Here is a 14975-nt window from a genome sequence, read left to right on the forward strand (position 1 = left end):
GAACATGTGTTAAAATACAGACCATGATCATGAGACTAAGGACTGACACAGGGTAAAGGACAACATCACTGGAAATGAGGAGGTTGAGGAGGTGAGAGGTCAGACGGCTAGAACTCCCATGTACATGGATGTGAAGTTCCTCTACATCATGAAGGACAGAGAACAAGACTGTGTGCCAGAGCCAGGATCTCAAATGAATGAGGACAAATGATTGCAGGTTCAGAAAGAAGCTTGAAAGGGGATATACAGTATATGATATGATAATTTAAAAGGCAAAATATTTAAGAAAAAACCTGAGTTAATGATCCGGAGACAGCAAAAGATCATAAGAAATGCCCTACTGTATCATCTTCCCTGAAGGATATGGATTAAAAGAATAAAAACAACCATTACTTGAAAGGCTGCAGGGGAAATAATACTCTTCAGAAAAGCCCAGTTTCAGTTCAGACCACAGGGCAGAGGCAGGGAGAAGAGGCTGGGGATATGGAGGAGTTTGTTGTAAAAGAGGATTTATAGGTGAGGGAAGTGTAAGGAACCAGGTGAGTTTCAAGAAAATTCAGATAACTCTGATCCATGGCTCAACAGACTACCAGGGTAATTTTGGGAGCTCATTGATGACCACAGCAGTAATCCTCTGCGTTTGCTCTGAACAGAATAGCAACATCAGTGAGGAAAGACTTAGTTGAATAGCCAATGGGTGACACCTTCAGGGCCTAAGCATGGTGCCACTGTGTGTGGATGCCTGAATCATTGGCAACCGGGATATTGGTGAAGCCTATCATGGTGCTATTCTCATTGAAAGGAGGGAAGTCTGGGCTCACCCTCCCAGATTTAGTTGCTTGCAATTTCTGATTAATTTATGGTCCTAGATTATTCTAGTTTCTTGGTTCTAGCTTATATTTCACAAGTCTTATAATATGAAAGACATGTAGGATAATATGAAGGTTATTAAATGACTTTTGTGACTGACTTGAACTTTTGTGGGAAGGACTTTGGGCCAATTTCTCATTGAAGATTTTACAGAAGACTCCTCTCTTTCCCTCTTTTGTAGTTGGCTCTTTCAGGTGCCCGGTCACAGCAATCTTCGAGTCCTGTTAGGTGCTCTGTTCAGAGTATATTCCCCTGTGAAAGATGGATGAAACTCTTCAGATTTAAATAGGATTTATTTAATGGAGGAACCAGGCCCTCTTTCATGTCATTGAGTTTATAGAAGAATGTGTCAGAAGAGGACTCTTAACTGAGACCTAGAAGTGTGAGCACTGGGCAAGGCATTCTGTACCTTTCACTGGTTGCTATTTGAGACCTACAACTTCTATAGGCTGAGATATCTGGGTCTTTCCAGATGTTTGGACCCATAATAATTTTGTCTTTTCTTAAAAGAAGCTGCAATTACCATAATGACTAGATCTCCAACATAAGGATATTAGTGACCTTTGTGTGATAAATATATACTGGAGCAGATTGTTGGTCTGATATGAGCAGCATGGCTTCACCATGGATAGGTACAATGACTTACAGAGGTCACCATGTTTACAGATGAAGTTTTAACTTCCCTGAATACTTCAGCCATGACTGGTATCCAGGCAGGGAGAAGATAAAGCCTTTCATGGTGTGTCCCAGTGACCTACTTCCTCCAATTAGTACTCACCTCCCAGAGTTCATTCAGTTACCAAGAGGATTATTTGCTTTTAAGGCCAGAGCCCTAATGATCTAGTCATTGCCTGAAAGCACCACCTGTGAACCTTGCTTCATTGGGGACCACAGTTTCAACATAGGAGCCTTTTGGGGAATGTTCCAGATTCAATCCATAATATTCTGTCTACAGATTTCTGCATTCTGATTTTCATATACAGAATCAGCACATTCCTGTGAAATTGTAGCAGTAGGGAATACCTGGCTCATATCTATACATATATATTTTTTTCTTTCCTAGAACCTTGCCCCCCCTGAATCCTGGCTGTCTTGACTCTTCTCTGAGACTTCCAAAATGGTCTCCTTTAAATAAATTTTTTAAAAAATTAGAAAAAAAAGCTTTATGTTTTTCTCAGTTATTCTTAAGGGTTGCTTAGGACTAGTCTTTCAGACCCAGAATTGCAAGTCCTTTATCTATTGAGATTTTAAATTTAATGACAAAAATAATGGTTTTCATGATAATTTTTGCTACTTTTTATAATGCACTATTCTTTCAGAATATTTATATATAGTTTGATCTATCTATCTTTCTATCAATCATCTACTGTAAGGATTTTTTTCCATTAGCTGTATTGTATCTACTCAGGTTTTTTAATTTTTATTTTTTTATTGTATTTGAAATGGTTTCATGATTGTCTTTAAGTATTTGCTAAGTCCTGGTGGTTCATTCACCTGTATTTGTGAATCCCAGTGTAGCTGCCAACTATGCTGCCTCTTCTTGTCTCTAGCATCTGAGGAGATGGAATGGTGCCCATGTGGAAACCATGTGCTGCTGGCCATTTGTCTTCCCAGTGTAGACAGTATTTGTCCTTTTGCTTGTCAGCGGTTCCCTCAGGTACTTTACTGCCCCAGCCTTGTGTAAACTTTGTGATGAACTCCTTCACTCAAAAGGTTACCTTATTTAGCTCTTTGGGCCCATGTTTTCACCATGATTATCCTGCCAAGTTCAAATGTACAGTTCTAAGAAAGTTTGAATTGCTCTGGGACCTATAGGGAAGTTTGTAATGAAGAAAAGAGTTGATTATTAATAGCAAAACCTCTCTAAATTCTTAAAGTTTCAGTGATTTATCTGAGTCTGTGTTATTTTTAAGACAGTTGGCCCAGCTCTACTTGAAAGAGGATGATCTTCTGTTTTGTGGATGCCTCACATCACGCTGATCCTGATGTTTCACATCTCTCTGTATCTGTGTGGTATGCAATAACGTTTGACAGTTTATAGAACAACCCAGTGCCACACAAGTACCTGCCCTAAGTTACTGATGTAATTCTTTTGCCTTCTAGAAAGTAGCATCTGTTTGAACAGTGATTTAGAGCCTATTATAAAGTTATCATTGAATCCATTTTCAAAATGTTACATTTCATTAAATAATAAAATCTAAATAATAAATTTTTCTTAAAACTTAAATTTCAGCAAAGTTTCCATCTCTAAACAATGATAAAATCCCCAAAATGTTTTCTTTTCCCCTTATTGCCAGAACATACACTCTTTCTATTTCTACACACACACAAACACACACACACACACATGTTATATATAATTTAATTACAAGATAAATTTTTTACTTGTGATAATTTTCTTTCCCTTGCTTATTGCTAAAGCAAATTAAAATTTTATTTGTTCTGTTGTAAATATTCTCTCATATTTTATATCTGTTCAAAACATGATAAATATTTCCATTATTTTTATTCTTAGTACTCACCATGCTGCTGCAACATGACAAAGGGCTAGAAGTTGATAGGGAAGCATGAATCCATCGAGAGAAACATGGAGGAAAACACCTGTAAAGGAGAAATGAATAAACAGTTGAAAACTAGATGCTTTGTATTATTTGCATATACTCCAGTAGAAAATGCAACACAATTGTTCAATAAATTATTTTTATTATGTTTCTATAAAAAATTCTCATATAGAATAATTGAAAGTTAAATACTACATTTTATTTAATAATGCTATGCTTTAAAGCACTTTGTTTATAGCATTCCTTTCAGGCTTTAATAAAAATAAATTAGTAATGCAAATATTAACTATCACATTTAATTATAAATAGCCATTGTAAATCTAAAATCTGTTTTTATTCCTCTAGAAGATCTTGGGTTTCCTTAAAAATGTTCTTTCCTATCCCTAGAAAAGTTGCTTTTCTACTTGTTGGTTGATGCTACTATGTCTCTGCAGCTATTATCACCATTACCAATAACCCGAGGTCAAGGATTCAGAGTTCATGTGTGAACCAGCCCAGTGCTGAAGACACAGTCTTCATTCAAAATTTTGCAGTTGTAATCTTTGATTTAACCCTTCATTTTGCAAACATGTGGTCAGAGTGAAAGGCGATGTGATGAGAGTCAGCAAAAACATCAGAGCAAACTGATCTCCATAGTCACTAATGAGAACACAATGTACTTTCTCTAACCTGTTGATGGGTCTTCAACACTACAATTTCCCTGATAGAAGAAAAACAATACTCAGGCTAGTGATTCTTTCCAGGCAACTATGATTTTATAAATGTGATGAACCTAGATTTTCCACAAACATAAAGTTTATTTCTTTACAAATACATATTTTTGTCTGTGTAATCTTATGAATAAGGCTAAACTGTTGAAGCTGGTTTTGAGAGGGTAGCGCTGTTCAGGATTTATGGCATGAAGAATAAAGGAAGATGAATAAAGAATAGGATCAAGTTTAAATGACAATAAGAGTCACCGCTTATTGGTCACTATAGGCCAGGTTCTGTGACAATGTGTTATGTAGGTTGTCTCATTACATGCTTTGAGTTAGGGCTGCAGAAGCTTAAGAACAGTGTTGAGTGCATTACCCTCAGTTATAAGTTAAGTGGGAAAGGGGATCTCCCAAAGTGGAGCTCCCAAAGCTCTCATTTTCCCAAAGTAGAGACCAATGACTTTTAATTAATACTGACCTTTGCTACATTGGAAGCAGAATGGCCCATTGTCGAATTTACAGTATAAAAGAGCATCATGTTTTTCTATTCTTCTTTGCTAGCCTAGAGATTGATTTGAGAGGAAATAGGGCCCCCAATTTTCTAAGCTTTAGTCTCTCTCTGATTTATTGTTTCCTTTTTGAAACTGCATGGGTTATTTCCTTTAAATGCCTAACTTAAGCGTAAGAACCCATAGCAGCTCAAAGAAAATAGAAAATTTATGTCATCTAGACAGTGTTTGATGTGCTGAGTTTGGAGCACTGAAAAGCACAGGGAAAAATATTTGTATGTGTGGAAACTTTATTCCAGTTAGGAAAAGTAGATAATATAGAAATTAAATAAGAAAAATACACAGACTTTTGATAAAAATGTTAAATGCTAAGAAGTAAAATAAAGGTAAGAAATGCTAGTGGAGAGGCGATGGTGGCAATTTTATGGTACATTCAGAAAAACTCTCTTGGAGAAAGAACGTTCTAGTAAAGACCTGAAGGAAGTGAAAGAGCAAGCCATCAATTATGAATAAATATAAAAGCCTGAAAGCAGAAGCATGATTGGTCTTTTCCAGAACCAGCCACAGGCCAATATGACTGAAAGAGGACAATTAAAGGACAGAGTAAAAGCCAGATGAGTTCAGAGCTCCTGTGGTCACTGTAAGGAACCATCAATGGGAAGTTATTGCAGAGTTTTAGCGTAAGAGTGATAATCTAACCTGATTTATGAATAATGGGATTATTCTAGCTTCTTAATCAGCTAGAACCACTGAAAGAGAGCACAGGTAGAAGAAATCCCCAGAACAGCAGTACTGATGATCCAATGAGAGATGACCATGACTCAAGCAATGTAAAATCTGTGGAAATAACAGACAATGACCTAAGAAAGTTTTAAAAACAGAATCAATAGAATTTGGTAACAGATAGAGTGGGGTTTGAAAGTAGAGTTGAGAACAGTTTCAATTTTTTTGGTCCCAAGCAGTAGAAAGGTAGAATTGACAATATGGGGGAGATCATTGAAAAAGTAAGTTTAAGGGTGGAAGGTGAGAATCAGAGCTTGTTAATTGTTAGAGGCTGTCGGACATCCAGGGCAATGGAATTTCCTGAAAGAAGCCTGGAACATGTGGACATACAAATGATTTTTTTTTCCAAAGGACAAACTATATAATTTGTGTGGTCTAGTGAAAAATGAAAATGTAGGCCTTTCCATTCAGAAATTATTTAAAATTTAAAACATGGACAATAGAGCATAAGTCCAGAAATAGGGCCTTTCTTGAGTATGAGACCCTGTGTATAGTTATAGTGCTCACCCAAGAAGCTGATTCTTGGGATCAGGGGATTGGCGGGAGGGGGGGGGAGGGGCAGGGAGAGAATGAATATGATGAATGCAGATGGAGGTGGGTGGATGGATGGAGGGATGTGTGGATAGATGAGATGGAGAATGGTTGAACAAAAGTTCAAATACTGAGATCTGGGTACTTCAAGGTGAACATGTTCAAACATACAAGGAGAATATCTTAGAATTGACTGAAAGGAAGAAGCCAGGAAGGAATTTTAACTAAACAAATCAGAAACAATGGTAAAAGACTTAATATGGGCTTGTTGACAGATCTTGGTGTCCAGCTCAGCCAGAAAATTTGAGTATTTACCTCTCTTTTTGCTGCTTCTCATTTTCCACAGCAGTTTGGTTAGTCTGGCTTGTGGCACAATGGGTTCCTATAGGGCTTTACCATCCACAAGGCATTACTTGAGTGTTTCTGTAAATTTGGCATGAACATTGGAGTCAGTTCTAATAATAAATGAGATTTTGAAGTTCACTGGAAAAGTCTTGCTAAAAAGCAGAAGAAAATCCATTTTTCTAGGCAGGTGTCACTTTGGCAAACAGATGAGGAAATAGATAACAGAGACAGAGCAAGTCAGGCTGTGTTAATGTAGCTTTCTAACTGCTCAGGCTGTGTACAAAGCAGCCAAATAGAACCTGGCTGACTGTAGTAAAGAAGTGAGATTAAACCGTCTAGGGCAAGGCAGAAATGCTCTGGAATAAGTAATGAATGTGTTTATCACATGGCACAAAGCTGCTTTGTGTCTCAGGATTCATAATACGCTACTATAGCTACTGACATGTTAACATTGTACCAGGTAAAATATCAGAGTCTATGGAGTCTATGCGTTCATGCGGCTCAGAGAAAGTAAAGACTGACCTTTATCCTAGAGAAATAGCATCTCTTCACTCCTTGCTCTTCTGGGAGCCTTTAATGATTTCAGGTCACGACCCATATTCAGTATACCCTGGATGTGTGCAAATGACCCGTTTATGGAATGAAGAGGGAGCTGTAATAGGTCCCAGAAAAGATGTCAGGTTTGTATGCTCCATTGTGCCAACTCCTCTCTGTCTTATCTAAAGATTTCTTAAATCTGCTTCAGTGCATCTGACTGCTTCAAAATGTCCATGGGGCATGAAAGCAGAAGAAATGACAGGCCACAAAGGATGTGATAGAACAGATATTCCTCTTTCTCTGCATATGAATATTTTGGAGTTATAGGGCAGGAGGAGGCTCATAAAGAAGAATGGAATAGAGGAATTTTAGATAGGGCAGAGGGGGTGGAGGGGAAGGAAGGTAGCATGGGGTTATTAATGATGGTGGAATGTGATGATCATTATTATCCAAAGTACAGGTATAAAGACATGAATTGGTGTGAATATACTGTGTATACAACCAGAGATATGAAGACTTGTTTTCTATCTGTATAATAAGAATTATAATGCATTCCACTGTCATATATAAAAAAATAAAATATATATTTAAAAAAGAGAAGATTCCTTCCTCAGTGTGTCTTAATGAATTTATGTGAGTTAGAAGAGTTGATATGATCCCCTCCTCTGCATCCTGCTGGCCTGTAATTCTGAGACAGAGAGCTGCTGTATAATTCTAGGAATATAGCCTCTACTGAATATGGTATTGTCATCAGCAAATAGAGTTGGCATTTGGACAAAATTTTATTCTGTTTACTTTGAAGTGAGATTACAAAGGCCTTTCCTAGACATCAGTTAGAAATTAGTCATAAGCTCTACATTAAACAAACCTGTGTGGTTTGGATCATTGGCTAATTGGTCCCGCTTTTGGCCTACACACCTGGAAGAATGTTTTGTTACTGTGTTTTCAGATTCAAGGTTAAAGGAGTAAGTAGTCTTTGTGGAGCTACTATTTTGTACTTACAAGATATTTTAGAAAGATTCTGTCATCCCACCATGTAAATGCTCTATAAGTAGAGTATTACCCTACCCCATTTTATAGATATTAAATTAAATGCCAGAGAGAAAAATAAAATCACAGATTTGTCCAATTACCAGGAAAGCTTTATTAGAGTTTGTATGATAGCTTGGTTGGTAGGCTTAGGCTTTTATCACCTGTAAGTCAATGTGAGAGTATATCTGTAAACTTCTTTAAAATTTTTGTAAGGGATGGTGCTGGGATTTAAACCTAGGCAATTCTGTTGGAATATGCTATTTCACTTCATGATTCAAGTAATTAGAATTTTTTTCAAGATATACAGTTTTCTGGGAGTTTTTTTTTTTTGTCAGTGCTCATTTTCAATTTTTTAAAAATATAATCCCTTCATTCTTTAATATGGAAGACCATTGGAATCCTATCATTCATGCTAGGAAGGATTTAGTCTGTCTAGAATGATGATAGGAGGCACCTTTATTATGTTGTTAGTTTTGATGTTGTTGCTTTCATTGGGGCTTACAACATATGTCAGTTTTTCATTTCATTAAGTATTTAAAGATGAAGTTCAAAAACTCACTCTGTTCATGGTTCAAGGCCTTATGACAAAGGCTGGGACACCATAATGTTTTAGAGTTTAGGGTATGATTTTGCATAGATGACTTTCTTGTATTAAACTTACATTAAAAAGTTTTAGAGTTTAATCACATAATTAAGATCAGCATTTTGGTGTAATTTATAAGTATAGTGTTTAATGGAGAGCTTGGTATAGTTAGCATAGTACTGCTTGATTCTCATGTAAATGTTTATTGCTTTTTTTTTAGAGTTGGCTTGCCAAAAAAGTAGACTGCAGTAATGCATTTAATGAGGAAGCTAGCATTCCAAAATCTTTTTCATTCCTAATACTTAGAAAGATTAAAGTTTACCATATATTCCCAAAATTATTCTGAATATGGAAATTTTATAAGATTTTAAAAATATAAAGGTATTTATGTACTATTTGGACTAGTACTACATATTTTTTAGGAAGACTAACCAATTAAGATATAAAAAAATTTGTATGACTTTTCCCTTCACTTCATCACCATTTCACCTGTAGATTTTGTTGTTGTTTTTAGGCTACATTGATGTGGCAGGGTCTGATGGGACAAAACTAATGTCTACCCATTCAAGGGGCTTTGGGATATTTATGTGTGTGGGTTCAGCACTCTTTCCTTATTTTCATGCCCTCCCTCTGCATAGATTTGTTTTTACAGCACTGCTGCCTTGAAGTTCAAAGAAGATTAACGAGCACAGGAGAAGCTTAGGAATACTCATTTTAATAGGTTACTTAATAGTAGACAGCAAACCTTAGGGAGACTGATGTGGTTTAAAGGCACACATCTGCATTCCATTTGACCTTCTCGATTGACACGAATTTGATATGGGATTTCACTTATTGGCAGGTAGCATGAGATGTCATAACTTAGAAATTTTCCACTTGGTGAGGAATGTATTTGAATCAGGTCTCTACTGGGGCTGGTATCTGTGAGCTTACCCTAGAGTCTGGGATTTACACCTTATAACTTTGTTTCTTCCTCAAAATGTCACAAATCTCTATGGTAACCATTAATGATGTCCACATGATGGAGAGGGACATTATAGGAAGCCTATTTTCTATAATTTGTGTATATCAAGGGACTCTTATAAAGATTTTCATATACCTAAAATTAGTGAGAAATTTCGGAAAAACTACTTATTCTAGAATCTTGCATAGTTTCTTGGGGATATAGAAGGAAAAATACAGGCTACCTGTATTAAAGAATTTTATATTTTGATTATACATTTCATAATAAATTAATAATGAAGTTCATATAAACAAATATAATTATAAAGTTACACATTAGAAAGTGTTCCATTATTTTTACTTTAATGCATTAGTGCTTAGGAATAAAATGGAATATTGTAATTTAGATACAACTTATCATGGAATACTTCCTGGAGTAGGTGAATTTTGAAACAGTCCAATCAGAATCACCTTATGGTAAGGTATTCCCATCCTCACAGAGGAGAGCATTGCTGGTAGATAATTGATGAGCAAACTCAGAGATATGCATAATATAATTTCACAGACAAGGATAGTATTTTTACTATTGCAGGAATTTTTCCTCATAGTTTGGATAGTTTTTACCTCAAGGCCACATCTGTTAAGAGAAACCATCTCCTCTAGGAAAAAAGGAAACACTAATATTGATTCAGATAGCTATCCTTAGGAGTAAATTTTTAAAATACTTTATTAAAAAGGAAACAATTAGGTTGGCTTTTAAGATGGCCAGATGAAAATTGGCTACTTTTCATTTTTGAAGGTATTCAAGTGAGTGAATCTATTAATGAGGATTGTAGACATGAGAAAATGGGGGGTCTTTTTCACTGACTTAGGACCTGGTTTCTCTGTTGACTCAGTGTCCTAAGTTTTTTGGGGTAATTTATATTTTGAGCTCAGGAAAGAAAAATGAATGCGGAATAAAGATTTTCTGTTTTAGTTTTTAAAGATTAAAATATTGTCATGTTTCTTTCCATACCAGAGAGAAAAACCCAAAGCAGTGATTTTTAAGCTTGTTTCAGCTTCTTAACCTCCAGGCTATACAAAGAAAAAAATTTCCAGAGACTTCTTGTGGGCATGAAAGCAGGTGATTTCCATGGGAATGAATGCAGAGAGAATTTTCAAACACGGTAACCAGGACCCTATCTCCAGAGTACATGTCAAATCTTAGAGGAAGAAGGTCTTATATACTTTGTAAAAACACCTGCATTTATTTTGATATGATGTGATCATTGAGAAACCTCTGTAGTGTTCTGTGCTCTTTAGAGGGGCTTGTACAGTATCAGGTCCTAACAGCTTACCTGTGATTTATCAGGTTTGCTGGTTGGAATTAAGTAATGATGTGAAAATGAAACACAAATGTTTTTTTTTTTTAAGCAAGGGTTTACAGTGATGATATTCTAGAACTCTCCACTCCCAGTCTCTATTTTCATTCTATATAATTTACCCTTTGGGGTAAGTACTGCTACAAGAATAGGATTTGACTCACTGGTATCTCCTGAGGAAGACTATGTGGAATAAAGTGCTAGTGTTATGTCAGACTGATTTTCTCTCTTTCCTTAGGTAGCTTATTTATGATCCCAAAAGGAAATAAAGCTCCAGAGTCTTGGTTGTTGGTCTATTTGTTTTAAGGAATTGGGCTTAATAAACTTTACACACATACTTACTCACACACTTGCAGGTTGGGATATAGATATGCAATTTCAATAAGTAGTTTCTAGAGTACCTTTAATAGAGAAGCTGGAGTAATTTTTAGAAAATGGTATGCTATTGGCTTTATCTCTTATTAGTCAAACTTAACTACAGTGATTTTCTCTCTCTCTCTTTTTTTTCTCCCCTCAGATGTACATCCAGACAACAACACTTACTGTTTCCATGAGCTTAAGTGCTTCTGTGTCTCTGGGGATGCTCTATATGCCCAAGGTTTATATTATAATTTTTCATCCAGAGCAGAATGTTCAAAAACGCAAGAGGAGCTTCAAGGCCGTGGTGACAGCTGCCACCATGCAAAGCAAACTGATCCAAAAAGGAAATGACAGACCAAATGGCGAGGTGAAAAGCGAACTCTGTGAGAGTCTTGAAACCAACAGTAAGTCATCTGTAGACTTTCAGATGGTCAAGAGCGGGAGCACTCCTTGATAGATGTACGTTGAATATTCTTTTACTAGAATTGGGGACTATGCTACATGGTTCTGGGGGCGTGGAGGTAGCCACACACCATGAGACCACCACAACGGTCAGAACCATTTGAGAAATGAATTATTGCCAGCAGTTTGGCTGTCACCAGAATGCAAACATCCTTCTGTAAAGCATGGTACTCAGATGTTTCTTTTGAGGAGTTACAGAGCCTGATGTTTGGAACTATCTTCCATTTTTAAATGATCTTTTGACATATAGGAATATTTTACCCTCTTGAGGGGTTCAATATTGGCTGCTCTTTACATTTTGAAAGAAGCATACTCCTGCAGACCTTCCATAAATAAAAGATGTCATCTGGATCCTTAGGGATATGAGAAAACTAGTTAGTCAATATGTTTAATTAAATCACAGTTAGTACTTGTCTCGCCTCTTCTTTTAGCATCCCTCAGTTTCCTTTCTTGGATAGGTTTTGAGAATTAGAGCTCTTCTCTGAAAGTCAATTACCATGAAAAATGAATCCTTGGTACAACCACACCCTCTTCTCCTTTCCTCACTTACCTTCTGCTTCTCCTTCCTTCTACCACCCTAGAAGGAGCACATGATGACAATATACTGATTTTCAGGCTGATCTAGTAGGATTTAACTCATCCATGAAAGTCCATCTTCATATCTGTGGGAGAGTAGCAAATAGATTGAAGATCTGTATTGCAAAAAGTAAAGTATAGTAAAAATTGTAAACTTTATATTACTAGGTTCTACAGGTGTCCGCCCCAACAAAAAAGGAAAACTGAGGTCTTTACATTAGATGGCCTCCAGTCTTTTGAGAATACAACATCAGTATTTAATATGCAAAAATACTCTATTCCTCTCAGTTTCCTTCAGCAGGCTCTATCCCCTGCTCACTGTACTGTTAACACTGAATATAGAAGACTAAGAGTTGGTTTTATTTGGCTTAATTACTCTAGCAACTCATGATGTTCAATGGTCTCCTCCCCTTGTATAAAGATTTGCAGGTGAGCATTGCTCACTCCAATGTCCCATACATAAAACTAGAATCAGATTATTAGCATTGCTTAATTAAACTCATTGACCTGGAATTATTGGCCAGATTGGCTCTAGGAAGATTACCTATGGATCACTAATACCAAATTCAGTCACTTTTAGAGAAAGGAAACTTATAAGAATTGCACAAATACTCCCCCAGTACTCCCTTGTCAACATGCAACCTTGAGAAACTGGGAGAGAAGGTGCAATGAGGATGGATTTTAGTGACAAATTGTTATAATCATCTCTCATTAGAGCTATGCAATTTGCTAATAATGGGCTTCTTTTGTCTCTTAGCAAAAAATGTATTATAACTACTATTATGACTACTATTAAAGGCATCAGAGTAGAATGCTTGTGATTTGAGGGCAGAATTTTATCTGTTTTTCTACCTGGAAAGCAACAGTGTAGGAAGTTAAAACCTGTTGCAGGATGCCAATAAACTGCTGTTGGCAAAGACACACTAGAACACTGGCACCTCTCAGTGGGCTTCTCAGAGTCCATTGTACCTGTATTTCAATAACAACCCAGAGACTGATGCAACATAGTTTTAAATAGGTACAATCAAACTTCCAGTGAAGTAAATACCAATCATCCCAGACTCACCTATGGAAAATGATGAAAATAAAAAGAATAAATAGATTCTTAAAAAGAAAAATAAATCTCCAACATTTCCTGTTTTCTTTGTGTTATTTTCTCTTTATGTTGAAATGGAAATAACAGCCTGCAATCATTTCTCTACTTTCTCTAAAATAAATGTGGAAGACTTAAAACATGAGGCCTGTTTGAAGGGTCAGCCTGTAATGAGCTGGAAGGTAAGAAAAAGGGGAAAGGATAGATCAAGACACAGTCAGTGACTGCCTGGACAAAGGCAAATGGTATTTTGAAGATTTTAGCATGATCTTTTTTTTTTTTTATAGGAGTGGTTTAGGTCGAAGTAAGTTGGGTTAAAGTGATAATAATTTGAACATTCAGGAGATACAATATATGAAACCTTCACATCTTCCCATAGTCCCACCTCAGGTCATCATGGTCTGCCTTTGTGTACTTACATGACCATCCTATGATAAAAGGGTGGATTAGTGTGTTTTAAAACCAAGCTTGTAACTCAGTATATGGAAATCCACATGAGAAACCCGACATGGGTATCATAGGTTCCTTGAGTCTCAATTACCCTTAGTCCATGTACCTTGTATTAGTGAGAAATCTTCTGATTCCCAAACCCACTGAAAAGTATTTGTGTGATTAATAACTTGCATGTAATGTTTTCTTCTAAAAATATGTGCTGTTTTTAGAAGTATAACTGAATATTAGAGAAGCCTTTGCCATTGGATTATGGGTAACAAGCCCCTTACCTCCTCACATTTAGAATACCTCCTCTCAAAACAAGTAGAGTCTGTTCTTGATAATCCGCAGAACCGTATCCATGTTGCTGTGTCCTCACACTTTCTGCTGACAAACTTCTGTTAAGTCATCAATACTACAATGAAATCACGACATATAAAATATGGTTTTGTAAACTATAAAGCAATCAGAGGATAAATGTATCCGTATCACTGCTGCCTTAAAACTGTACATTGTTCTGTACTTAATAGGAAAGAGTATCTTGGAATTCAATAACTATTTTTTGGCAGCCCTTTTTCTTTGGTAAATATGTGGAAGATTTTTATGATTATGGCTACAATTCCATTGTTGGGATTTTTTTTTCTTTCTGACCAAATAGTTGTGGTTTTAGACGTATAAAAAAATACTTTTCTTTCATAGTCACAGAGCCATATAAGTCCTCAAATTTCAAAAACTCATCTTAAATGTGACTTGTTCATGTATGAAATTCTGGTCACATGTTCAAGATTTCAGTTTTCAAAATTCATGGAATAAACATAAGTAATACGAAACTGGAAAGAAAATCAATTTGCTGAATTTGCGATCTACTACACTTTATGTAAAAAAAAAAAAAAAAAAAAAAAAAAGGACATGTTGTTTCAGAACAGGGTGTGAAGGGAGTTAGAAACCAAGTTGGTAAATAAGAATTTTAATTTTCCCAATTAACCAATGCTCTATGTGATATTTCTTAAGCTGTGTTCATGAATAAGTTATGAAAACAGCTGCTACTGGAGGTAGATTTTGCTTTCTCCAGCATTTGAACACAGTGTGGTACACACAAGGAGAGTTATCATTGCTGTACTGAGAAATTGATTTTCACATACACATATTTGTTGCCACTGTAAAAAGTCTCCTTATTAATTCATCTGTGCATCTTTAATCCATTTTGTTTTTTAAAACATCTGAAATAAAGATGCATGCAGGAATTTGCTAATCATAGTTGGTTCCTTGTCATTGCTTTCATGTTGACAAAAATTTGACAAAA

The 14975-nt window shown here is 36.1% G+C and overlaps 1 protein-coding gene across 2 annotated transcripts in view; it reads left to right on the forward strand.

Annotated features, from left to right (window-relative positions):
• GRM8 (glutamate metabotropic receptor 8) overlaps positions 1–14975 on the forward strand; it is a 765391-nt gene that overhangs the window by 747247 nt on the left and 3169 nt on the right. Inside the window, exon 12 of one of the 2 annotated variants that reach the window (XM_081288466.1) lies at positions 11267–11513. In XM_081288466.1, coding sequence (XP_081144592.1) covers positions 11267–11513 — 247 coding nt within the window. Of the gene's footprint in view, positions 1–11266; positions 11569–14975 lie in introns of both variants that reach the window. The other variant, XM_081288467.1, reaches the window with a different exon arrangement.

Source organism: Spermophilus citellus (genome assembly GCF_964194105.1).
Source record: "Spermophilus citellus genome assembly, chromosome: 3".
NCBI classification, from domain to species: Eukaryota; Metazoa; Chordata; class Mammalia; order Rodentia; family Sciuridae; genus Spermophilus; species Spermophilus citellus.